Below are 27,376 nucleotides of genomic sequence, written 5' to 3'. Positions count from 1 at the left end.
GCCTATCGAGGCACTCGTCGCTGCCGCCTTATGAGTAGCAACTCCAAATGTCCCATCTTACTCTCTTGCCGACCTTCCCACCCAGCGCACCCACTGGGGGCAAATCTTGCCAATTTCCTCCCCATCCAACTCATCCCCCCCAGCGCTGACCCCGAGGACGCTGGCAGTGGGGCAGCCATCACCGACTCTCTCCGCATCTCCCTACAGAATGTCCGTTCACTTGCGAACAAGGCCCATCCATGAGCTTATCGTGGATGACTGTATCGATATCATGGCTCTGACAGAATCTTGGTTGAGGGGTGATGACACCTTACCCTTAAATGAAGACTTCCCGCCTGGCTATATCTTCCAACACTTGCCCTGCTCAGACCGCTGTGGTGGCGGTGTGGCTCTCATCACCAAATCACACCTTGGTCTGTCCCCCTATTCACAGAATCACAGAAACCCCACAGTGCAGATAGAGGCCACCTCGGCCCATCGAGCCTGCACCGACACACATCCCACCCGATCCCCGCAACCCCCACACCAACACATATCCCACCCTATCCCTGTAACCCCACGTATTTAATCCCCCTAACACTAAGGGTCAATTTATCATAGCCAATCAACCTAACCTGCACATCTTTGGACTGTGGGAGGAAACCGGAGCACCCGGAGGAAACCCACGCAAACACGGGGAGAATGTGCAAACTCCACACAGTCGCCCGAGGCCGGATTCGAACCCGGGTCCCTGGCGCTGTGAGGCAACAGTGCTAACCACTATGCCACCGTGCTGCCCTCTGGCAGTTTCTCCTCCTTTGAGCATCTCACCTTATTCCACCCGTCTCGCCTCTCATTTAAAATTATTGTTCTATACCGCCCACCCAAGTACCATAAAAATGTTATTACTGAGATATCTCCTCCCTCAGCATCTGCACCGAGCGACTTCTCATCCTTGGTGATTTCAACCTCCATCTCAATTCATCATGCTGTCTCTCCTCTGAGTTCACTAGCCTCCTATCTCTCCCTCCATGTAAACTCCCCAACCCATATTCACAGCCACCCCCTCGACCTTGCCATCTCTCGTGGCCTCGCTACTCCCAATGTGTCAATTGCAGATAAGGCCATCTTTGACCATTTCCTTGTATCGGTCTCCACCCACATCCCCCTTCCACCACCCACCCCGTCCCCAACTTCCTTCTGTGTCCGTCCCTGGGAAAAACTCTCTCCCAACTGCACTTATGAATTCCCCACTGTCCAGCCTCTGGCCCTCCATTCACAATGACATTTCTGCAGATAATGATCTGCTCAACCACACCCTCACCACCACCTTTGATGCTCTAGTCCCTACTAAAACAATTACCCTCTCTCACCCTGGCCGTTCCCCCGGTACAGCTCTCATCTTCACTCCCTTAAGTCTAAGGGACGCAGACTCGAAAGGATATGGCGGACAACTGGTTTAGTCATTCACCGCCAGATCTGGCTGGACCAAATAAAGCATTATCGGGCCCTGCTCTCGTCTGCCAAAATTGCTCACTATTCCAGAATCATTCTGGAATGCAAAGATAAACCCCGGCTTCTATTCTCTACTGCTAATCATCTTCTTAAACCCCTCTCCCCTGTCTCCTCCACCCTCACCTCCGATAACAAGTGTGAGGAGCTCATGGACTTCTTTGTCTCTAACATTGAGACCATCCGTTCAGCTGCCTCTGCCACTTCCCTTCCTTCCCCTAGCCCACTGGGCCAAACTTCCTCTAAGATTCCCCCCTGCCCTAGCCCTGAACTCACATCTTTCTCCAGTTTCTCTCCGATCTCCCCTCATGACCTCTCTGCGCTCATCTTGTCCATGAGACCCACCTCCTGCTCCCTCGACCCTATTCTCACCAAACTACTAACCACCCAACCTCCTTTTCTGGCTCCCATGTTAGCTGATATTGTTAACGGTTCTCTCTCCTCAGGTACTATCCCCCTCTCCCTCAAATCTGCCGTCATCACCCCTCTCAAAAAACCAAACCTTGATCCCTCCATCCTTGCAAACTACCGTCCCATCACCAACCTCCCTTTCCTCTCCAAAGTCCTTGAACGTGTTGTTGCCTCTCAAATCCGTGCCATCTTTCCGCAATTCCATGTTTGAATCCCTCCAATCAGGTTTCCGCCCTTGTCACAGTACCGAAATGGCTCTCATCAAAGTCACAAAGGACATCCTTTGTGACTGTGACAAAGATAAACTATCATTCCTCGTCCTTCTTGACTTGTCTGCAGCCTTTGACACGGTTGACCACTCCATCCTTCTCCAACGCCTCTCCACCATCATCCAGCTGGGTGGGACTGCACTTGTCTGGTTCCATTCTTAGCTATCTAATGGTAACCAGAGAATCACCTGCAACGGCTTCTCTTCCCGCTCCCACATCGTTACTCCTGGCGTCCCCCAAGGATCTATCCTTTGCCCCCTCCTATTTCTCATCTACATGTTGCCCCTTGGTGACATCATCCGAAAACACTGCTGTCAGTTTCCACATGTACACTGACGACACCCAGCTCTACCTCACTACCTCTGCTCTTGACTCCTCCACGGTGTCTAAATTGTCAGACTGCTTGTCCGACATACAGTTCTGGATGAGCAAAAATGTTCTCCAATTAAATATTGGGAGGACCGAAGCCATTGTTTTCAGTCCCCACCACAAACTCCGTTCCCTAGCCACTGACTCCACCCCTCTCCCTAACATCTGTCTGAGGCTGAACCACATTGTTCGCAACCTTGGTGTCATATTTGACCCCAAAATAAGCTTCCGACCACATATTCGCAGCATAACAAAGGCCGCCTACTTCCACCGCCGTAACATCATCCATCTCCGCCCTTGCCTCAGCTCATCCGCTGCTGAAACCCTCATCCATGCCTTTGTTATCTCTAGACTTGACTATTCCAACACACTCCTGGCTGGCCTTCCACATTCCACCCTACGTAAGCTTGAGGTCATCCAAAACTCGGCTGCCCGTGTCCTAACTCGCACCAAGTCCCGTTCACCCATCACCCCTGTGCTCGCTGACCTACATTGGCTCCCAGTTAAGCAGTGCCTCGATTTCAAAATTCTCATCCTTGTTTTCAAATCCCTCCATGGCCTCGCCCCTCCCTATCTCTGTAATCTCCTTCAGCCCCACAACCCCCCCCCCCCACGAGATATCTGTGCTCCTCTAATTATCCGCCCTTGAGCATCCCTGATTATAATTGCTCAACCTTTGGTGGCCGTGCCTTCTGCTGCCTAGACCCTAAGCTCTGGAATTTCCTGCCTAAACCTCTCTGCCTCACTACCTCTCTTTCCTCCTTTAAGACGCTCCTTAAAACCTACCTCTTTTTTACCAAGCTTTTGGTCACCTGCCCTAATGTGGCTCGGTGTCAAATTTTTTGTCTTAAAATACTCCTGTGCAGCGCCTTGGGATGTTTTACTGTTAAAGGCACTATATAAATACAAGTTGTTGTTGTTGTATAGTCTTCAGCTATAGTCTCTGGATTCCCTGCGTAAACTCTCTCCTCCTCTCTCCTCCTTTAAAATCCTTTTCACAATCATCCCCCTCGTCTCTTCCTCCCTCCGCTTCTACCTCCTTATCTATTTCCATTTGTGATGTGCCTCAGAATGTTTTTAACATTACTGGTGCTATATAAATGTAAGTTGTTGTAATGTGATTTCTCAAAACTGGGAGTCACAAAACAGATGTACAAGCTATTTTATTGAGACAACGGGTGAAGGAACAAAGCCCATAGTGCACATCACAAAGGTTGAAAAGGGTAGAAGACGCGAGCTAAGTAAAGTAGTAATTCAGTGACGCCGAGCTAAGATTTTAAAGTATACTGCATCCACAAGCATAGAATATGGATTAAAAGCCATTTAACAATATTTATATATGCATGCTTACTCACAGCAGTTCGTCTTACTTTTTAATTGGGAAACCCTAATGAAGCTGCTCACTTAAACACCCCTTTATGAGAACAATTACACCATAAGGCACATTAAATATTCCTAACAGCAGCTCTCATACAATATACAGCAGCTTCTTTTCAGAACTGTCACCCATTCTTTGCTTCACATATCCTGATGGACTGGCATATTAAAATTATTATTGTTCATTTCATCATTATTCGTGTCTGATACTTAATTTGATTTCCTTCTGATAAGCTGGAAAGGATTCCATAAAACATTGAAAAGGCGAGATAGTTTCAGGTTATCTCATTTTGTTATTTATTAGCTGTGATTTAGGACATTATCTCTTCTAATTTATCACTGCCATTAAAGTTTAGCCATGCATATATTTCAGTTGACTGAGGATGAAAGTCTAGAGATTTATTGGGAAATACAGAAAACAGATAAGAGTCTAAAAAAGACATTTACAATGTGATTTATACGCGGTGTTAATTAATTACATGTCTCTTCAAAGAATGGAAACGGTTTTAATATGTTATGTGTGACAAGTAATTTAGAGTACTAGTTAGATTACAAACCTTGGATTGTAATCTGCTAAACTATTTTCAACAACTAAATGTACTCATTAATACTACAGAGCCACAGTTCTTGTACCTTTCCACTGCAGGCTGATATTACACCCCCTGTACAGAGCCCCTACTGAAAGTTTTTTTTCCAAAACAAGTGCTTTTTATATGAATATAAGAAAAAACTAAAATGCTCAGAGCCACTTGCAGTCAGATATAGGCCAGGCCAGGTAGGGGTAGTAGGTCCCTTCCCTGGACCAGTTGCGTTTTTATAACAATCCAGCAGCTTTCTTGGTCGTTTTCCTGGTGCCAGTCCACAAATGATCAGATTTATTAAATTTGTGACAGTGACTGCTGGATTGCTAGTCCAGTACTATATATAACCACTAGGCTACCATATCCTACAACACGTGTACGTGTGAGGCACTTCACCTTTTAAAGAGCTATAGCTTGGGACTTACTGTTGCCCATAAAAGTGAATGTTTAACACATTCATATGACATTCCTCTGTTCAGTATTTTAACGGTAACTTGTTATCTTTTAAGGTTTTACCTTTTTAAACTAAGATTTCCCATGGCATCACTCAGTCAGAGGTTAGGTCATTGCAAGGAGTGAGACTGGTGTGTGTGATGTTGGGGAGGGGTGCACATTTCCACTAAAAGGATTTTAAAATAAGTCGACTTATGGCAACTGAAAATATTTAGACCAATTTTATTGGTTCCCTTTCATTCTTTTATTGGTAGATTTTACTGACTGATTGTGCTTGACTTGTTGCTTTCATGTGTCCCCAGTAGATCCTCGTTGGCAAATTTCTGGGGACTTTCTTCCCTTTTGATTTGTAAAATCCTTACTTACTCAGTTGTGGTTTATGGATACAAAATTTGAGTCAATCGGCTGCAAGAAATTTGCATTTGCACAGGTGCAATGCCCGAAGTTTAATGTCAAAAGGTGTGATACAAGAAGTGTGACAGGCACTCAATGTACATTTCCTCTGAATGTCTCATTCACTTCCATCACACTGTTTCTTCCATGCACAAACGTACCTGCACCCATTTATTGTACTTACCCATCATTGAGTCCTCCCACCTCTATCTCCAAGGAGTGAGGATCTGTAATACAGCTCAGACTTGCAATAATTTTGCCTATTTCCCACAGGCCCAACAGTATCTATTACTCATTTTTTAATTTATTAATGATAAATGCAATCAGCCACATCTGGATTCCCAATTAGCCCCATTTGGCTAGTGGCTAGCATTTTGGACAACACTAGTGCAGATGAAGCTTCAAGACAGCATGTTCCATCATTGGAACTCCTGGACTATTAGTACAAAGGAAACAAGTTTAATAGAGCTAATTCACCTATACTAAAAGACCTTTTATAGAGATCAAGCAGCTGGATCCTTATGTGACTGTATAATCCCTTCCCAATGGGCTGCTAGTCAGTAAATAGACACCTAGGGGGAAAAATTCAGTATCGCCTCTTTTGGGGCGCCATTATCGGCCGTGCGCAAAGTTTAGCGCCTGGCACTAATTATCGCCTCCAATGGCAAACTTGGCTTTTATCGCCCCTGGAGGTGATTGAAGCACTAAATCAGGCATTTCACACCTGTCTTAAGGCGCAAAGGCCGAGGAGCGAGGCGCTACCTCAGAGCGCTGGTGAAGCAAGGAAGGGCCAATCAAAATAAACCTGCATAGTGCTGCTCAGTACCCAAAACCCCTTCACACAGCGTTGAATCTCTCCAGAAGTCTCTCTCTCTCTCTCTCTCTCAGAATGCGTGGTGCAAAAATGTCACCAACAAAAAAAGGCAGGAAGCAGTCACCTTTAAATAGCGCTCCCCTAGTCCCTTTCTGACTGCAAAACGCTCCCCTCAACCTGTCGTTGCTAGCGGCAGGGGGCACCACTCAATATCCGGTCCGGGACGCTTCCGGGGCGTTGCGCACTCGACTGATGTCACAAACTGCCGGCGCAGGAGATCGTGGCGGTAGTGTTTAGCGCCGCCGCAAAATGTCTAGTTAATTTCGCGAGCGGCACAAACATCGCCGTGCCCGGGCACTAGTTGCTTTGCACCCCATTAGTGCCCTCTTAAGGCGCTAATGGGAGACGCAAACAACCAAATTTTTCCCCCATACTCCTTTAACTGCCAGATTGCCAGGAATCAGACAGATGTTTAAACCACAGCAAACAGTCGGTAAAGACTGAGGGAATAAAAGATACAAAATGTTCTTGAAACATTTTGATCAACCAAGTTCCAATAATAATGGATGGAGTTCCCTTGGTTTACATCACATTGTTATGCCTGCTCCTCCGGGTGATGAAATCAAAGACATTCATCGTTTCATTTCAGATATGAATTTATGAAAGGTTTTTTTAAAAAAAACTTAAGTTATTCTCTTTACAACAACCTTTAAGGTAGTAGAACATCCCAAGGTGCTTCACAAAGGGGCAGAGCAATGGACATCGAGCAAGAGTTAGAAAAAGAAAAGAATTATGAGCGAGATAGTCAAAGAGAATTCTGATGTGGGCAGAGATGCAGTAAGGTGGAAATTTTAGAAAACAATACCAAAGTGCAGAGTTGTGATAGATGAAGGCCATGTTGTGGAAAGAGGGGAGGGAGGTTTAGTAGGCCAGAGTCAGACGAGCAGAGAATGCAATCTGGGTGTAAGGGCTGGAAGAGATTCCAGAAGTAGGGCAAGGCGAGACCACAAAAGGATTTGTAAGTGAGGACAAGAATTTGAGGTCAAAGTATTGGGGAAGCAAGTTGAGGGCAGTAGTGATTGACGAGTAGGCGGTGAAGTTTGGATGAGTTGGAGTTTGTGAAATGTGGAAATGAGGAAGCATGGTGCACAGTGAGGCTGGGCTTCCACTATGTGACATTAGTGAGTAAACTGTGCCACCTGGCCACCCACCCAAAGCCTAGGCTTTTACAAAATTCTTTCTTGAATGTTTTGGCCTTACAGTGATCTAGGCTGAAGCCCGCTAGAACACAGCCTTTCCTCACACCAGGGAAAGAAGTTACTTCCTGGTTTCTTACTCTCGCTCTTCCTTTTTGTATGTATAATTAAGCCGTTCTGATTTTCAAGTTTAATGCAATCATCTTCCCCCAGAAGATGAATCATGTAATTGAGGTTAATCCCGATAAATGCCCTAAAACAAAAATTTCATCTTCAAGACCCTTTGCAAATAGATTGTGATTCATTTCATCACCTGTTATTTTCTGATTATGAACATATTGTTTTATTTTTTGACCTAAAAAGCACATATTTGCTTGCAGCTGATTCCAACTGATCCTTTGATCCAAATTAAGGAAAGAAATCTGAATACCTATTTATGTCTAATATTATCACATTTGCATGCAGCAACTCTTGCAAGTACTTTAATTATGTATGTTCTATAAGGCATTTGCTTGCAGTAAAGAACATTTCTAATATTAAAACTGGCCCAATTAAGGAAATCTAGAGACACATTTAAAAGTCATTATGAAAGTATTAACCACTAGAAACAAGTAGAAATTGCAGAATGGTAAAATTCGTTATAAGAAAGACTTACATTTATATAGGATCTTTCACAATCTCAGGACATCCCAAAGCGCTTTAAAACCAATGAAGTATTTTTGGAATGTAGTCACTGTTATAATGTAGGAAACACAGCAGCCAATTTGCACACAGCAAGGTCCCACAAATGGCAATGAGATAATGACCAGATCATCTGTTTTAGTGATGTTGGTTGAGGTATAAGTATTGGTCAGGACCCAGCTCTTCTTTGAATAGCGACATGGGATCTTTTACGTCCACCCGAGACATCTCATCCGAAAAATGGCACCTCCGACAGTGCAGCACATCCTCAGTGCTGCGCTGAAGTGTGAGCCAGGATTCTCTGGATGAAGACATACATGTGCACAATATGTAATTCAGTGTTCTCTAAAACTGCTGAGGAAATAAATCACATCTTGATACAGACCAGGTATCACTATTTGGAACAAGTGTTGGTAAAATATTTCAAGCAGATATTATGTCAGTAATTTTATCATCCAATTACCACCATGCATGAGGGGATACTTTGTGTGATCTTAATGCCACTCCACAGAATTAGATACAGGTTTAGCACAGCAGTAAATTATTAAAAAAAGCTAAAAGACTAATTTAGCCACATATTCAAGGGCAGATTCAATTAGTTTAAGTAGCTCTTCATATTCTGGTCTTTTAAAAGATGTACTACAATGGTGCTATAAGTTGCAATTGGGCTAGATTTTAATAACACTGACAAAATAAATGTAGTGTTACACAGTGCTGTAATTTCATTTAAAATTCTCAGCAGCCTCTCTGCTGTTTCAGGAGTGGAATGAAACGTCACACAGGCAGCAGCAAGGAGAAGGCCATACTTACTGGCCATAACCTACAGGCATGAAATGAACTATGTGGTCTTATCAGACGAGTAGTGCATTTGGAGATTTATGGTCACCAGGGAGATAATTACTGAGATATGTGAAATGCTGGCTGCAGATCCGGGGGTATCTTCAGTGAGCCAGTGGCTCTATAGATCACAGCAGTTATCAGGTTTTTTTTTAGCTACTGGGTCTTCCCACACACTAGGAAGAAAATTACAGTGGCACCATATGCATCCACTTGCAGAAGGTGACGGATTCATTGCTCCAGAAAGCTGCCATGTTCCATTAAATTATAAAGAAACATCTGGTCAGACAACAAAATTGTATGCCTTTACTGACTTTCGCAGAGTACTGGGCATGGTAGACTGTAGCCAAATGGAGATAATTCAGTGGCGTCCATCAATCAGAAGATTTCCTATTTCTTCATTTTGCAGCTAGTGTGTGTAGTCAAGAAAATTACCATCTTGGTAGCTGCCAAATATAAGATCAACACAAGGCTTCTTAGTCAGACTTGTGTGCCTGATTTATTTGAGTCAGATAACAGAGGTAGGCTTTTGCAGACCAGGATGGTGGCTTCAAAGGCTCAACCCTACTACATCAGCTCATGACAGCAACCAAAAATACCAAGCCACATATAGAGACCCGTGGGTAAAATTTGGATTCAGGGACACAGGGAGTAATCTCCTCCTAGGCCACCCCTTTCTTGCTTTATAGGTTTCAGAATTCATTCCATTTCCAAACATTGACAGCATCTTGGCAATAGCCTCCTCTACATCTCAATCCATCTGTTGCCTTGCAAATCTGAGCTTTGGCCGGCCGCCCGACATCTGCCGCATCCATCACAACTCAGTGTTATTCTGGTCACACTTGAATGTGCCACACATGCAAACTATATGTCACATTGGCAGCTGATTGGCTCAACTCTCATACTTACAAAACAGCAATAAATTACAACTGACCAATCTTAAACAAAAGATTTTTTTAAAAGAGAAAGTTAGCCGTTTCCTGTAAGTTTCTACTGACCTTGATAAAATGGCCTCTCTCCAAATGGAGGGGCCAAGGATTTACAAGCAGCTGCTAATCTGGAGCATCATTAGGCCAAGGAACCATTACCTTCTAAGTCTCATGAGGAAGTGTTTTTTGCCAGAGAAACTTCCCTTAGCAAAAGTAATTAATCTCCAAATAACTTCATGGCGAGCTTATTCAGGAGAAGTTGAGCAGAGAGAAGAACTTGCATTTATATAGGGCCTTTTATGTCACAAAGCACTTAAATTTAAAAACAAATTCTGAAGTTTAGGCACTGTTGTTATGTGGGCAGAAACGGCAGCCAATTAATGCACAGGAAAGTCTCACAAACAACAATGAGATAAATGGCCAGATTATTATTTTTTTAAATAGTGTCAGCTGAGGGATGAATGTTGGCCAGGACACAGGGAGAAAGCCTCTGCTTTTCTTCAAATAGTGATTATGTAGGAACAGTTACGTCCACCTGAACAGGCAGATGGTGGTGGGGGGGGGGGGGGTCGCAGTTTAACGTCTCATCGGAAAGATGGGGCCTCTGACAATGCAGCACTCCCCTCTGTAATGCAATGAATTCTCAGCTAAGATTATGTGATCTAGATCTGAAGTGAGGCTTGAATCCATGGCTTCTGACTCAGAGCTGTGAATGTTACCACTGAGCCAGTTATACTTTGTGACCTTAACAGGGCAGGCCAAGTTAAACACCTTAGCTGCAGATAGCTTTCCTCAAGCAGTTCTTTTATGCCTGTTAGGAAAGGGTATTAAGATAGCAACAGTCCCCTTATTATAAATATAATAATACATTGTGCATTACATATTATAGGACTCTGGCATTATAAAACAGTGACGCCTCTGACTTACTGTTAGCAATGCCCTAAAAGATCCACCAGACCTTTAAAGGCACAATGCCCCATTGGAACAACTGATCATGCCTGTGATTCTGTAATTTCAACCCTCCTGCCAGTAGAACTGACAAATGGAGCCCACATGGTTCCTCACAAGGACAGAAGGAAAAATCATAGGATGATTCACCCCCGATCACAACTTTTTAGGCTCAACAAGCCTGTCCCTTTTTCATTGAAAAAGCCATATTGACATATTGTAAAGTTAAGGCACATGGGATTGGGGGCAAGGTATTGACTTGGATAGAGAACTGGTTGGCAGACAGAAAGCAAAGAGTTGGAATAAACAGGTCTTTTTCCGAATGGCAGGCAGTGACTAGTGGGGTACCGCAGGGATCGGTCCTTGGACCCCAGCTATTCACAATATATATTAATGATCTAGACAAGGGAACTAGATGTAATATCTCCAAATTTGCAGACGACACAAAACTAGGTGGGCGTGTGTGCTGTGAGGAGGATGCCGAGAAACTACAGGATGATTTGGACAGGTTGGGTGATTGGGCAGAAGCATGGCAGATGCAATATAACGTGGATAAATGTGAGGTTATCCACTTTGGTGGCAAAAACAGGAAGGCAGATTATTATCTGAATGGCAATAGATTGGGAGAAGGGAAAGTGCAACGAGACCTGGCTGTCCTTGTGCACCAGTCGCTGAAGGTAAGCATGCAGGTGCAGCAGGCGGTTAAGAAGGCAAATGGTATGTTGGCCTTCGTAGCGAGAGGGTTTGAGTACAGGAACAGGGATGTCTTGCTGCAGTTGTACAGGGCCTTGGTGAGACCACATCTTGAGTATTGTGTGCAGTTTTGGTCGCCTTATCTGAGGAGGGATGTTCTTGCCATGGAAGGAGTTCAGTGAAAATTCACCAGACTGATACCTGGGATGGCAGGAATGACGTATGAGGAGAGATTGGGGCGATTGGGCTTGTACTCGCTGGAGTTTAGAAGAATGAGAGGGGATCTCATTGAAACTTATAAAATTCTAACAGGACTGGACAGACTAGATGCAGGAAGGATGTTCCCGATGGTCAGGGAGTCCAGAACCAGGGGTCACAGTCTAAGGATAAGGGGTAGGCCATTTAGGACAGAAATGAGGAGGAATTTCTTCACCCAGAGAGTGGTGAACCTGTGGAATTCTCTACCACAGAAGGCAGTAGAGGCCAATACATTAAATATATTCAAGAAGGAGTTGGATATATTTCTTAAGGCTAAAGAGATCAAGGGGTATGGGGAGAAAGCAGGGACCGGGTACTGAATTTGGATGATCAGCCATGATTGCATTGAATGGCGGAGCAGGCTCAAGGGGCCGAATGGCCTACTACTGCTCCTATCTTCTATGTTTCAAACGTATTGTTCCTCACTCATTAGATCACTCTATACCGTGCACTATTCCTGAGTGAAAAGGCCTACGTGACTTTCAACTGTGTGTAAAAGAAAAGACTGGTGAAGGTAAATGTAGGTCCTTTACAGTCAGAGACGGGAGAATTTATAATGGGGAATGAGGAAATGGCAGCGAAATTAAATAAATACTTTGTTTCTGTCTTCACGGAGGAAGACACAAAAAACCTCCCAGAAGTACGAGAAAACCAAGGATGTGGCGAGAAACTTAAAAGAAATTATAATTAGTAAAAAAACAGTACTAGCAAAATTAATGGGACTAAAAGTCGATAAATCCCAAGGACCGGATGACCTACATCCTAGGGTTTTGAAAGAGGTGGCCATTGGGATAGTGGACACATTGGTTGTCATCTTCCAAAATTCTATAGATTCTGAAACGGTTCCTGCAGATTGGAGGATATCAAATGTAACCCCACTATTTAAGAAAGGAGGGAGAGAGAAAACGGGGAACTCCAGACCTGTTAGCCTCACATCAGTTGTTGTGAAAATGCTGGAATCTATTATAAAGGATGCAATAACTGGGCACTTAGAAACTAATAGTAAGATTGGGCAGAGTCAACATGGATTTATGAAAGGGAAATCCTGTTTGACAAACCTATTGGAGTTCTTTGAGGATGTAACTAGTGGAGTAGACAAAGGGGAACCGGTAGATGTGGTGTATCTGGATTTTCAGAAGGCCTTCGATAAGGTCCCACACAAGAGGTTGGTGAACAAAGTTAGGGCACATGGAATTGGGGGTAATATACTAGCATGGATTGAGAATTAGTTAACAGACAGAAAACAAAGAGTAGGGATAAACGGGTCTTTTTCAGGATGGCAGGCTGTGACTTTTTTTTTATTCGTTTATGTGATCAGGGCGTCGCTGGAAATGCCTAGTTGCCCTTGAGAAGGTGGTGGTGAGCCGCCTTCTTGAACCGCTGCAGTCTGTGTGGTGATGGTACTCCCACGGTGCTGTTAGGTAGGGAGTTCCAGGACTTTTACCCAGCGACGATGAAGGATCAGCGATATACTTCTAAGACAGGATGGTGTGTGACTTGGAGAGGAACTTGGAGGTGGTGGTGTTCCCATGCGCCTGCTGCCCTTGTCCTTCTAGGTGGAAGAGGTTGTGGATTTGGGAGGTGCTGCCGAAGAAGCCTTGGCGAGTTGCTGCAGTGCATCTTGTAGATGGTACACACTGCAGTCACAGTACGCCGGTGGTGGAGGGAGTGAATGTTTAAGGTGGTGGATGGGGTGCCAATCAAGTGGGCTGCTTTGTCCTGGATGGGGTACCGCAAAGATCGGTGCTTGGGCCCCAGCTATTCACAATCTATATCAATGATTTGGATGAGGGGACTAAATGTAACATTTCCAAATTTGCTGATGATACAAAGCTAGGTGGCAGTTGTGAAGAGGATGTGAAGAGGCTTGAAGGGGATCGCGACAGGCTCAGTGAGTGGGCGAGAACATGGCAGATCGAATATAATGTGGATAAAAGAAAGGCAGAGTATTTCCTAGATGGAGAAAGATTGGGGAATGCAGATGCTCAAAGGGACCTGGGTGTCCTTGTACATGAGTTACTGAAAGTGAATGTGCAGGTGCAGCAAGCCATTGGGAAGGCAAATGGTATGCTGGCTTTCATTACAAGAGGATTTGAGTACAGGAGTAAAGAAGTCTTACTCTAATTATATAGGACCTTGGTGAGACCACACCTGGAGTACTGTGTACAATTTTGGTCTCCTTACCTAAGGAAGGATATACTTGCCATAGAGGGAGTGCAACGAAGGTTCACGAGATTGATTCCTGGGATGACGAGACTGTCGTATGAGAAGAGATTGAGTAAACTAGGCCTGTATTCTCTTGAATTCAGAAGAATGAGAGGGGATCTCATTGAAGCATACAAAATTATTACAGGGCTTGATAGGGTGGATGCTGGGCGAATGTTTCCCTTGGCTGGGGAGTCTAGAAGCAGGGGCCACAGCCTCAGGATAAAGGGTAGGCCATTCAGGACTGAGATGAGAAGAAATTTCTTCACAGAGGGTGGTGAATCTTTGGAATTCTCTACCCCAGAGGACTGTGGAGACTCAGTCATTGGGTATATTCAAAACAGAAGTCGCTAGATTTCTGACTAGTAAAGGCATCAAGGAATATGGCGATAGGGCCGGTGAATGGAGTTGAGGCAGAAGATCAGCCATGATCTCATTGAATGGCGGAGCAGGCTCGAAGGACCGAATGGCCTACTCCTGCTTCTATTTCTTATGTTCTTATATTCTTAACTGGGAATGGTGCACAACACAGAGGGATCTAAGGAGAGAGAGAGATAAAAACACGGTGCCTAAAGGTAGACAGTTTTGGGAACATGTGCTTTTTATAAAGTTGATTCCGAGTGGTCAAGTGGAAAAATCTATGGGAACACAAAACACTTATTTCCAAGGTGCTAATGACAGAAAATGGGGCAGAGGCCAGTGACTCCCATTTCTAAGGATTCCCCAAATAGTCGTGAGGACTTGCACCCGGGACCCCTTTATAGTGGAGGATCTGAGGGCGTCCAGGCAGCAAGGCAAGAGAGGCTGAAAAGGTAAGTGCTGCCTTTTCCTCGCACCATCCAAACCGTTCTTTGGTTTTGGAGAAGAGCAGCCAGAAGGCCCCAAGACCAGTGGCCAGTCCTGCAGCTGGAGGCCTCTCAATCCTGCAGCTGGGCTTCTGTTTCCACCCGTTTAGCACTGCGAGGCCCTACCTGGGAGCGGGCTTTGTTAATGGCCCAGTCCACCAAATTCAGATACACTGAAGCCTGGACAGAGCGAGCACACCTCAGGTATGCTTTGCCTGTCCAATGCTTTGGCATGGGGTAGAGGGCATGGAAATTCCATTTCCTTTCAGTGAGGTGGATATTTATATTGGCTCAGTAATTCCTCTCTGAACGCGTGAGTATGGTCGGTGTACTCACGCGTCTGGCCGGAGGAAATGCCGGCGTTCAGCATGCACAGCGCATGCGGAGAAAACCGGCATTTCCAGTCCTCTGAACGAAGGGGTTCAGAGGCACAGCGCGTGCGACTGCACAGGCAGCGCTTGCGCAGTGAACTTCGTCGATTTCATTCATGGATTCAGTGAGGGTAAGTCCTTACAAGTTACACTTGAAAAAAGCATGTGTAAAGTTGCTCCAAGGCTGCGGAGGAAGATATATTTTATTGTGGAGCTTCTGAAAGGCAATATTTTTGTTTGGGAAAGGGAGGAAAGTTATTTTAAGAAATGCTGAGGTAAGTTTTAAAGTTTAAATTTTTTTTTTTTAAACGGGTTTTCAGTACGGTAGGTAGAAGGAGCAATTGTGGCTGTGTGAATTGAATGTGAAAATGGGTGTTCTAAAATGAGTAATGTAACATTTCCAACACTTTTAAGAAAGAAACTTTTCATCAGTAATAATGTATGTATGTCCGCATATATTCCTTTACGTATATGTATGTATGTTTTATATTCCTTTACTTATGTGTATGAATGTATAATTTTAATTATGATTTTCCAATAAGTTACTTTCTCTGAAAGTCATAATTAAATACATACATTCATACACATAAGTAAAGGAATATATACATACACGCAAAGGAATATATACAGACATACATGCATAATTACTTAAAATATATTACTGATGAAAAGTTTCTTTCTTAAAAATGTTGGAGTCATTTTTACATTTAATAAACACAGCAAATCCAATTCACATAGCCACAATTGATCCTTCTACCTACAGTACTGAAAACCCGTTTTAAAAAACAAAAATAAACTTTAAAACTTACCTCAGCATTTCTTAAAATAACTTTCCTCCCTTTCCCAAACAAAAATATTGCCTTTCAGAAGCTCCACGATAAGAAATATCTTCCTCCGCAGCCTCTGGAGCAACTGTACTCATGCTTTTTTCATGTGTAAGTTGTAAGGACTTGACCTCACTGAAAGCATGAATGAAAGCGGCGAATTTTACTGCGCATGCGCTGCCTGTACAGTCGCACGCGTTCTGCCTCTGAACCCCTTCGTTCAGAGGACAGGAAATGCCCGTTTTCCCCGCATGCGCTGTGCATGCTGAAAACCGGCATTTCCTCCGGACAGACGCGTAAGTACCCCGACCGTACTCGCGCGTTTGGAAGGGAATTACTGGGCCAACATTTTACATGTCAATAAAATGAAAAATTTAACAATTGCACGATTTGCCCCCTCGCATCTGCGACTGAGGGTCCAAGGAGGTGCATTGCGCAAGAGGTCATCGTCGTACATATCCTCACACTGTTCCCTTTCGGGAACTGTATGAAGTGGTGGAAGGATTTCTGGCCACGTTAACACTCCTTCCGTGACCATAACCATCTTCATACCAGCCATTAGGGTGGTTAGTCCTATGGCGTGAGGGTTTTACGGGCTCCCACAACCCATCTGAGGGGGGGGGGGGGGGCCACCCACACCCGCGGACGCAAGTATCCCGCTGGATGTCCACCCAGAATTTATAGTTGGAGCTCCGACTCCACTTGCCGGGACTGTCTGGAGCGGGGTTCGAAACCCTACTCCTTCTGGCCCAGCGGCGGGGATGCTTACCGCTACGCAAAAGGCCCACTCCGCGCAAAAGGTGACACCCATACGTTTCCTGCGCCTTTTCCCTCCCCGTGACTGGAGCCCTATGCTGCCACTTGAAAGACCAAGCTATCATCTGTCCTTTTTGCGGCGCCTTGGACTTCTCATTACCAATGATGAGCAGGCGCTGCGCCTCCACCTCGTTGAGGAGATTGCTGAGGTCATCATCAGTTCAATTGTGAGTTCTTTTAATGCCGTGAATTGTGCTCATTCCAGCCATTTCACGTTGCTAATCGGATTGGGCCTTTGGCGTAGCGGTAGGATCCCCGCCGCTGGGCCAGACGGGGTAGGGTTTCGAACCCCGCTCCACACAGTCCCGGCAAGTGGAGTCGGAGCTCCGGCTCTAAATTCTGGGTTGACATCCAGCGGGATATTTGCGTCCATGGGTGTGGGTGGCCCCCCTCCTTGTATAGCTTGTGGGAGCCCGTAAAACCCTCCCGCCATAGGACTAACCACCCTAATGGCTGGTTCAAAGATGGTTACGGTCACGGAATGAGCGTTAATATCGGCCATAAATCCTTCCACCACTTCATACAGTTCCCCAAAGGGAACAGTGTGAAGACACGTATGACGACGACATTGCTAAATAAATAAATGGAATTAAAAAAATTCTTTTAGGGCTTTTAAAAGTCTTTAAATTGCTTTAATTCTGTTTAAAACTACTTCAGATTCTTCAAAATAATGTAAACATTTTAAAAATTTTATAAAAGTTCACAAAACATTCATAAAATAGCAGATAACTTACTTTCCCTGCAGCTGTGTAAATACAAAGTCCTCTGCAGCTGCTTGGAGAGATTGGGGGCGTGTCCTACTACAATGAGACCTTAAGGAGCGTGTCTCACTTGCACAGTGCGCTCCAGGCTTCGCGCTGGCTGCACTCCTGGGCGGCGTGACGTCAAACGCTGCCCGGGATTCTTCTGTTTCAAAATGGAATTCCAGGCGTCCCTGGAGGTGAACGGCAGGCGCGTCGGGTAAGTGCATATCGGGGGCTTGCACGCGCGGCAAGCCACCGACCCGAATTACTGCCCCATTATGATGTTAATTTTCTAGGCAAAGGAAATTTCTTCTGCCATGTCCAGATTTGTCAGTGAACATTATGCATTTAAATCATTTACTGGCAATATTACATAATCTACTAACATTTCCAGACATCCAAAGTAAATTTATAGAGAGAAAGGTGATTTGACAACATCTAAAATTTATGTAGTGGTGACTTATAGCATTACAGTGTATTTAACCATAGACCAACAATGCCCACCTTGAAGAAGTTCTGCGCTTCTCTCTGATGGTCATCTGCTTGTCTCTTAATCTCTCCTGCCTTCCACCCTATCACAGACCTTCCCTTTTGTTCTTTCCTCCCCTCCCCCCTCTCCCTGCCCCTGCGCTTGCTTAAAAATCGGTTACATCTCTAACATTTTCCAGTTCTGACGAAGGGTCATCGACCTGAAACGTGTAACTCTGTTTCTCTCTCCACAGATGCTGCCTGACCTGCTGAGTATTTCCAGCAATTTTCTGTTTTTATTTCATAATTAATTTTTCCTGCAGCAGTCTGGTCAAACATGTTGGTGCGTCCTGGGGTACAGTGGGGTGGAAGGAAAGCATGCACCAGTGTCCTGTGACAGCATGTAGTGCCAAGTCTTCACAAGCCTAATAACTAGAATCAATGATTAGCTTTTCAATTTCTGAATTTTTAGGCCTCTGAAGTAAAAAAAATCTGAAAACAGCTGCCTTCTTTTATCAAATGTTATTATTGTATGAATGAACTGCTTTATTTGGGCAAATTTATAATAAATTAACTAGGAGCGGCAGAAGACAGCTTTTATAGCTCCTGTTATTATAAAACAATATTTAGATGTGGAACAACACGATAGAGCAACACACATGATTCCCAGGTGGAAAATGTTACATTCTAAGCTGTTGTATCATGGAGGAGCAATGAGCAAAAAGGAAAAATCAGAAGGCCAGGTGACTTCTCTGTTCTTGTGTAAGACTGAGCAACCAGTTATAGTTTAACAATGGCAAAAGCTTGACAGCAAATTTCCCATTCACACTCTCACCAGAGAGGTGTCAAGGTTCCAAAGGGGAAAAACAGAGGGAGAGGAAGAAATTAGATTAATGATTATTCCATTATTAAAATGTTGTCACCTAGACGAACCTAGTGTCTACTTGCTATTGTAGTGCCAAAGCTCTTCATTAAAGATTCTGTGTAAAACCTTCAGGTTTTTAAGGTTTATATTAATTAGTATTAGATTCCTCAAGGAACATCCAGGCTTGCATTGAGGAAATCAAACATAGAGCCACTGATTATTTTGCGCTGGTTTTCTATGCTTTCATATAAGGTGACTTTTATTTATGGGGACTTCCTCACTAGGGTACAGTTCTACAGTTATTAATAACCCACAGGTGCCTCACCCAAGAGGCCTTTCATTTGTGAGCTTTGACCATGAGCGTGGTAGGCTATTTGACCACAAAGGGGCATCAGACCCAAACCCAGTCCTGCCTTTGCCCAGTGTCCACACAAATGCACATCCAACTGGGGCCCCTGGAGAGATTACAAGCAGAAATCTTGTCTGTTTCGCTCACCTTAACAGAGTGGCAGTGCAGCCAATTATAATGCCCTTACAGTTGCCCTAGCTGTGATCAACTATCTCTCTCAGCACAGAACAAGTATCGAATGTGAGACCTTCTTAAGCTGAGAGACAAGAGGGGTCATTTTGACTTTGTGCGATAGCGTAAAATGGATGACAGCAAATCGGCAGCCCGTTTTACATCTCCCCTGATTTTAATGTCCATTGACTTCAACTGAAACAAAAATTGGGAGGTGAGCAAGAGCGGCTGGAGAGCGCCAAACCTCGGGAGATTTCAAAGGTGAGCGAGAGCGGCTGGAGAGCGCCAAACCTCGGGAGATTTCAAAGGTGAGCGAGAGCGGCTGGAGAGCGCCAAACCTCGGGAGATTTCAAAGGTGAGCGAGAGCGGCTGGAGAGCGCCAAACCTCGGGAGATTTCAAAGGTGAGCGAGAGCGGCTGGAGAGCGCCAAACCTCAGGAGATTTCAGAGGTGAGCGAGAGCGGCTAGAGAGCGCCAAACCTCAGGAGATTTCAAAGGTGAGCCGGGGCTACAACGGACCGGTGAGTGTAAAGAAGTAAAAAGTAATCGAAGTGTGACATCACCAGAAAGCAGGTAAGTGATTGGTTGGTGAGTATTTCTCCCTTTCTCGCTTTTTTCAAACTTCATTTTTGTGGTTTATAGTTTCTAAGGTCTCTGTTGTGTAGCGGGGAGTGCTAGTAAACAAGGGCCCTTGAGTATATCGTTTAATTGTAGTGTAATTGGTGGTATTGATTGGATTTAATTTAATTTGAATTAATTAAAGGGTAAGTCATGGCAGCACAGCTCGGCCCTGTGAAATGCTCCTCCTGCACTATGTGGGAAATCAGGGACACATCTAGTCTGTCTAGTCCTGTTAGAATTTAATAAGTTTCAATGAGATCCCCTCTCATTCTTCTAAACTCCAGCGAGTATAGGCGACCCAATCTCTCCTCATACGTCATTCCTGCCATCCCAGGTATCAGTCTGGTGAATCTTCGCTGCACTCCCTCCATGGCAAGATCGTCCTTCCTCAGATAAGGCGAACAAAACTGCACACAATACTCAAGGTGTGGTCTCACCAAGGCCCTGTACAACTGCAGCAAGACATCCTTGTTCCTGTACTCGAACCCTCTCGCTACGAAGGCCAACATACCATTTCCCTTCTTAACCGCCTGCTGCACCTGCATGCTTACCTTCAGCGACTGGTGCACAAGGACACCCAGGTCTCGTTGCACTTCCCCTTCTCCCAATCTATTGCTGCTCAGATAATAACCTGCCTTCCTGTTTTTGCCACCAAAGTGTATAACCTCGCATTTATCCACATTATACTGCATCTGCCAAATCACCCAACCTGTCCAAATCATACTGGAGTTTCTCGGCATCCTCCTCACAGCACACACACCCACCCAGCTTTGTGTTGTCTGCAAACTTGGAGATATTACATCTAGTTCCCTCGTCTAGATCATTAATATATATTGTGAATAGCTGGGGTCCTAGCACCGATCCCTGCAGTACACCACTAGTCACTGCCTGCCACTCGGAAAAAGACCCGTTTATTCCAACTCTTTGTTTCCTGTCTGCCAACCAGTTCTCTATCCACCTTGCCCCCAATCCCATGTGCTTGAACTTTACACGCTAATCTCTTATGTGGGACCTTATCGAAAGCCTTCTGAAAGTCCAAATACACTACATCCACTGGTTCTCCCTTATCTATTCTACCAGTTACATCCTCAAAAAATTCCAGTAGATTAGTCAAGCACGATTTACCTTTTGTAAATCCATGTTGACTTTCTCCGATCCTGTCACTGTTTTCCAAATGCTCTGCTATTACATCTTTTATAATGGACTCTAGCATTTTCCCCACTACCGATGTCAGGCTTACCGGTCTATAATTCCCTGTTTTCTCTCTACCAACTTTTTTGAATAGTGGGGTAACATTAGCTACCCTCCAATCCATGGGAACTGTTCCAGAGTCTATAGAATTTTGGAAGATGACCAGCAATGCATCTACTATTTCTAGGGCCACTTCCTTAAGTACCCTAGGATGTAGATTATCAGGCCCTGGGGATTTATTGGCCTTCAATCCTGTCAATTTCCCTAACACCACTTCCCTACAAATACTGATTTCATTCAGTTCCTCTCTCTCATTAGACCCTATGTTCCCAACATCTCTGGGCGTTTATTTGTGTCCTCCTTTGTGAAGACAGAACCAAAGTATGTATTTAATTGGTCTGCCATGTCTTTGTTCCCCATTATAAATTCCCCTGATTTTGACTGCAAGGGACCTGGTTTGGGGGCGGTAACCGAGTTAAGGCCGGACATTTAGCGCCTGGTGCGGAAGTACCGACTCGGCCGCTAAATTCGGCTTAATGCCCTGCACAAGAAGTGGAGCGCAATCTCAGGCACTCCACTTCCTGTTGGGGCGGTAACGGGCGATGTCGGGGTGCGATCGGCAGCACTCGGTGGAGCGCTGACGCGTTTCAACACCCCTCCTCTTCAGTTAAAGGGGAGGGCCGCTGCGCACTCTGCAGGGCCTCCGATGGCCCACACTAGTCCACCAGGGCGGCATGGTGCCATGGCAGCAGCCTGGCGTCGAGACGCAGTGCCAGGCTGCACGATGGCGGCCACAGACCACGCCATGGCACGCCACGGAGGGCTGACCTAGAGGTCGGCCAAAAAAATTAAATGGTGTCGCGGGTCGCACCTCCCCTTTAAATACCGGCCAGCGAGCGGAGGTCGGCCCGGTTCGCGACCCGCGAGGCTGGCGCTGTCATCAGCTGCAGCAGCCTCGCAGGGTGCAGCCACATTTCTGCCGCGAGGCGGTATGGGGACACGGCGGGGCGCTAAGTGGTCGCAGCGCACGGTGAGGACATTATCGCCGGTGGCGCGGCGGCCCGGCACTGTCAAGTAGCACCTCAGCAACACCGTGCTCAATTTCTCGGGAGGTGCTTTTTTTGACCCCCCACCCCGGGCAATAAGCCTTTTGCGCCCCGTTAGTGCCCCCTGGAGGCGCTAACGGCAGGCGCAAAGGAGCCGAATTTCTAGCCCAAGTGGGTTTTAATTTTTTGCAGGGGATGACATCTCAACCAATGTCCACTTTTATTGTTGAATGGAAAAATTGAGCACCGCAGAAACTAAACAACTGAAATAACCATCAGCTGTTTATAATTATGTTGACTGATAGAAGAAAAATGCCATTTTTTAATTACATGAGATTATGGGATTTTTCAGGGATCACATTTTACAATTCCATCAATTTTTCCATGAAAACTACAGATCAGTGGTCTTGGTCATTATCTGCAACATTTTGGAGGAACAAGAATACAAAACAGAATTTGACACAGGAGCGGGGAACAATCCAATCTACATGACAGTTCAGAAGGTAACACTGGGAGTTAGAAATTCCTGGCGCGCCACTGTACACATTGCAAAATACAAGGCTTGCATTAAACACACAAGCCAGGATAACAAAAATGTATTTTCAATCTTAGAAAAAAGCAGACACTCCCAACTACAGTCTACAAATATGAAAAATCAGCCGCTGGTGAGCAAAGCCGAGTGCCCATATTCAAAGAGCTCCTTTATTAATAACTTCAGTTCAATCCACAGGAAGAAAGAAACAAAGACTTTCATTTATATAGCGCCTTTCACGACCACCGAATGTCTCAAAATGCTTTACAGCCAATGAAGTACTTTTGGAGTGTAGTCACTGTTGTAATGTGGGAAACACGGCAGCCAATTTGCACACAGCAAGCTCCCACAAACAACAATGTGATAACGACCAGATAATCTGTTTTTGTTATGTTAAGGGATAAAGGGGGCCTCGGTTTAACGACTCATCCGAAAAATGGCACCTCTGACAGCGCAGCACTCCCTCAGCACTGCACTGGGACAGGGATGGGAAATTGGCAGTATAACTCGGGGGTCTGGTGGTTGTGCATTAAACTCCATAGAAACCATTAACTGCAGCCACAGTCTCATAATCACGTGGGGTTGTACCTATCAAAAAGTAACTGTATGTGCCTGGAATATAAGCTGCTAGCTGGAGTGCCTGGCGGTGCCGAGGCTTTTTCGAGGGCATGTTGTTGTTGGAAGAGAGAGAGCGACTGGGGGGGAAGAGAGAGAGCGGACCTGGGGGGGGGGGAAAGAGAGAGAGCGACTGGGGGGGGAAGAGAGAGAGCGACTGGGGGGGGAAGAGAGAGAACGACTGGGGGGGGAAGAGAGAGAGCGACTGGGGGGGAAGAGGAGAGAGCGACTGAGGGGGAAGAGAGAGAGCGACTGAGGGGGGAAGAGAGAGAGCGGACTGGGGGGGGAAGAGAGGAAAAACGACTGGGGGGGAAGGGGAGGGGGGGAAAGGGGAGGGGGGGAAGGAAGGGGGGGAAAGGGGAGGGGGGGGAAGGGGGGGGAGGAAAGAGGAGGGGAGAGGGGGGAGAAAGGGGAGGGGGGGAGAAAGGGGAGGGGGGGGAGAAAGGGGAGGGGGGGGAGAAAGGGGAGGGGAGGGGGACGGGAGAAAGGGGAGGGGGGAGGGGGGGAGAAAGGGGAGGGGGGGAGAAAGGGGAGGGGAGGGGGAGGGGGGGAAGAAAGGGGAGGGGGGGAAGAAAGGGGAGGGGGAGGGGGGGAGAAAGGGGAGGGGAGGGGAGAAAGGGGGAGGGGAGAGGGGGGAGAAAGGGGGAGGGGAGGGGGGGGAGAAAGGGGGAGGGGAGGGGGGGGAGAAAGGGGAGGGGAGGGGGGGAGGAAAGGGAGGGGGGGAGCCAGCAGACCCGCTCCCCTCTGCCGGCGATGGCTCCGCTGAGCTCCGTGCCGCCCCACGCACAGACATGCCAAGCGCAGCGCCCCGGTCAGCCCGAGCCCCGCCCTCCTGAGGCGGCTTGAGACGGGCCGATTGCGGCTGGGCCGGGCCCGGTTTGCCTTGGTAAGCCTCCTCCCCTCTCCGCCTCCCGATCTCCGGGGACTGGGCCTGAGCGGCTTGAGGACGGCTGATGGCGGCTGGCGAGCCCGGTTGCCGGGGGTAACCCTCTCCGCTCCCGCACCCCCCCCCCCCCCGCTAACCTGCTCGCTTCCCTCTGGCCGCGCTCTGTGTGGAGGTGCGCGTGCGCCGTGCAGCGCAAGCGCGAATGAAAGCCCCAGCCAGCCTTTACCAAGATGGCTGGCTGCTGGTTCGGAATCGGGGCCCAGCGGGGGGGGGTGGGGGGTGAGGGGGTGGGAGGAGCTTGCCACAAAACAATTGCCTAGGATGCAGCATGGCTGGCAACAGACGCCCAGGCTTCGAGGCCTACCTGCAAAAAACGGGGGAAAGGTAGGAAAATTAATGAGATTAGATAAAAGATTTAGAAAGTAATAAACTTTTTTTTTAAAAACAATATGTGTTTTTAAAAGCAACTTTTTTTTTTAAAGACCCAGAAAGCGGGAAAAAAGAAATGAAAAGTTTGGAATCAAGATGGCGGCGGACTCACCTCGGTTCAGAACGATAAGGCCCGCCCACACACGCACCGATTGGTCGACCGTCAGGTCACCGACGCGTAGGATTGGTCAATCGTCCCGTCACTCGACTCTAGGAGGGGCCCGCCCGCACGCGCCAGGAACTCGCCCCCACCACGCAGCGATTGGTCGACCGTCGGGTCGCTCGACCGTACGATTGGTCGACCTCAACGTCACTCGATGCTAATGAGCGGATAATGAGCAGAATGTTGAACGTTTTTTGGATACCGCGGGCGCAATTTTTGTCTCGCTGAAACGGAAATACGCTTATGACGGTTCTGGAATCGTAAGCTTTCTTTCGATGTAACACACGTGTAGGTATGCTCTATAGCTTTCGAGTTTATACAATACAGACAGACAGACAGACGGAATGACAGACAGAAGAGCCGCTTTATATATATAGATAAATAAAAAAGTAGATAGAAGATAGATTTGAATCCACCCTTATCCTAGCCCAAAATGAGCCGCATTCTGGTTTTGACCTCCCTGATCAGGCCATCCAAATTTGGATTAATTCAAAGATGTACATTTTCATTCACCTCTACTTGACTACTGAATGTACTGAATACTCAGTACAATCTGAAAAAAACCCAGCCTTGTTATAAAATAGCAAACTAAGTATTTTTTTTAAAACAATTCTTACCAGGTTGGATTTAGTTTCCAGGAAAGCCAGCTTCCATGCCCTGTCACACACAAGAACAAATTCATTTTCAGAAGTTGTTTCATGGATTTGGATTGTGAATTTGTCCACATATATCAAGAATACACACATAAGATTTCTGCAGACCTTATAACGATGATCTGGTGATATATTAACAGCAAAAATAAAGGCCATTTTTGAACTGAAATTCCGACCCAATTTTTAGTGCAAAAATTGTGCAATCTGGGTTGGGGGAGGAGTTTGTTTGGGGTCAACTCCTTTCTCACCCGCTGCAGAATTCAGACAGTGGCGGCGGGGGGGGGGCGGTGAAAGGTGCAGGCACCTCTTATGCTAATAGCCTCCTCCCCTGATTTTGGGACAGGGTCAGGATGGGGACAGAATGGCAGAAGTCCTCCAGTGACGCGCCAGGAATTTCTAGCCTCCACTGTTAGTTGATACTATTTAAATGTACCACCTCAGCAAGCATGAACAAGGTACTTGATGTGTGATGTTAAATGTGATGTCATACACTGTTAATAAAGGAAGGAAATGGAGTACAAAGTTAAGATGTTTCTTTTCTTAGGCAGTCCCTCGGAACCGAGGATGACTTGCTTCCATGCTAAAAATGAGTTCTCAGGTGACTGATGAGTCCAATGTGGGACCTACAGTCTCTGTCACAGGTGGAGCAGACAGTGGTTGAAGGGGCGGGTGGGTGGGGTGCTTGGGTTGACGTGCACTCCTTCCGCTGTTTGCGCTTGGCTTCTGCTTGCTCCCGGCGAAGAGGCTCGAGGTGTTCGGCGCCTTCCCGGATGCTTCTCCTCCACTTTGTGCGGTCCCGGGATTCCCAGGTGTCGGTGGAGATGTAGCACTTTTTCCAAGGAGGCTTTGAGGGTGTCCTTGAAGCGTTTCCTCTGCCCAGCTGGGGCTCTCTTGCTGTATCGGAGCTCTGAGTAGAGCGCTTGTCTTGGGAGTCTCGTATCGGGCATGCGGACGATGTGGCCCGTCCATCGGAGCTGATCGAGCGTGGTCAAAGCTTCGATGCTGGGGATGTTGGCCTGAGCGAGAACACTGACGTTGATGCACCTAGCCTGCCAATGGATTTGCAGGATCTTGCGGAGGCAGCGTTGGTGGTACCTCTCCAGTGCTTTGAGGTGCCCGCTGCACACGGTCCACGTCTCTGAGGCATACAGGAGGACGTAAAGATGTAAAGATGACTACAACCTAGATATTGCTGTTGGTGTTAAGCATTATGCTCGTGGCAATTGTGTGATACTAGCTAGCAAAACTTGGGCTATTCTGAAATTTCTAATCTTCCAGTCCACTGAGCATCTGTCATAAAATTGCAGGAGTGTTTCTCAGCAGATGGTTTAGCACACTGACTGAATGTCAGCACTATTTATCTTGCAAATTGGACGGATTATAGGCACTTAAGGGGAGATCTTGCAGAATTTGTCTTCATGCATCGCACGTGCAGTGTACTAATCTTGCACAAATGAAATGAGACCATGGAGCGCTTTCTGAAACTTTTCTCGCTAAGATCCTTCCCTGGTGGAATAGCTTCTATTCACTCTATCACCATATGGGGCTGGATTTTGCCAATGGGGAGCTTTTGGAGGCGGGACTCCCACTTGTCGGGTTTCAGTCCCGCCTCCATCAACTTCTGGCCAACCCACGCTATTTTCCCTTGATTGACCTTGTTGAGCCCGCCCAGCGGCTTTAGCAGGCCAATTATGGGAAAGCCGGTTACAGAGAACGTCAACGTATGACGTTTCATCTGTCAAAAATTGTAATCGTTTGACAGCTCTATGAAGCTGTCAAACACTGACATTCTTTGTAGTTTGATGAGGTCTTGAATTCAAGACCTAATCAAACCTCTTTCTTTTGTAGAAATTAGATGGTTGCTGTATTGGAGAATGCAACGGC

At 46.2% G+C, this 27,376-nt stretch overlaps 1 protein-coding gene across 1 annotated transcript in view; it reads right to left on the bottom strand.

Annotated features, from left to right (window-relative positions):
• Positions 1–27,376, bottom strand: part of plekhb1 (pleckstrin homology domain containing B1) — a 109,848-nt gene that overhangs the window by 50,203 nt on the left and 32,269 nt on the right. The window contains exon 4 of the mRNA XM_085999458.1: positions 25,457–25,496. Coding sequence (XP_085855584.1) covers positions 25,457–25,496 — 40 coding nt within the window. The remainder of the gene's footprint in view (positions 1–25,456; positions 25,497–27,376) is intronic.

Source organism: Somniosus microcephalus, chromosome 10 (genome assembly GCF_052327205.1).
Source record: "Somniosus microcephalus isolate GS21.2 chromosome 10, FLI_Smic_1.0, whole genome shotgun sequence".
Classification (NCBI taxonomy): domain Eukaryota; kingdom Metazoa; phylum Chordata; class Chondrichthyes; order Squaliformes; family Somniosidae; genus Somniosus; species Somniosus microcephalus.
This window is presented reverse-complemented; position numbering and strand designations above follow the sequence as displayed.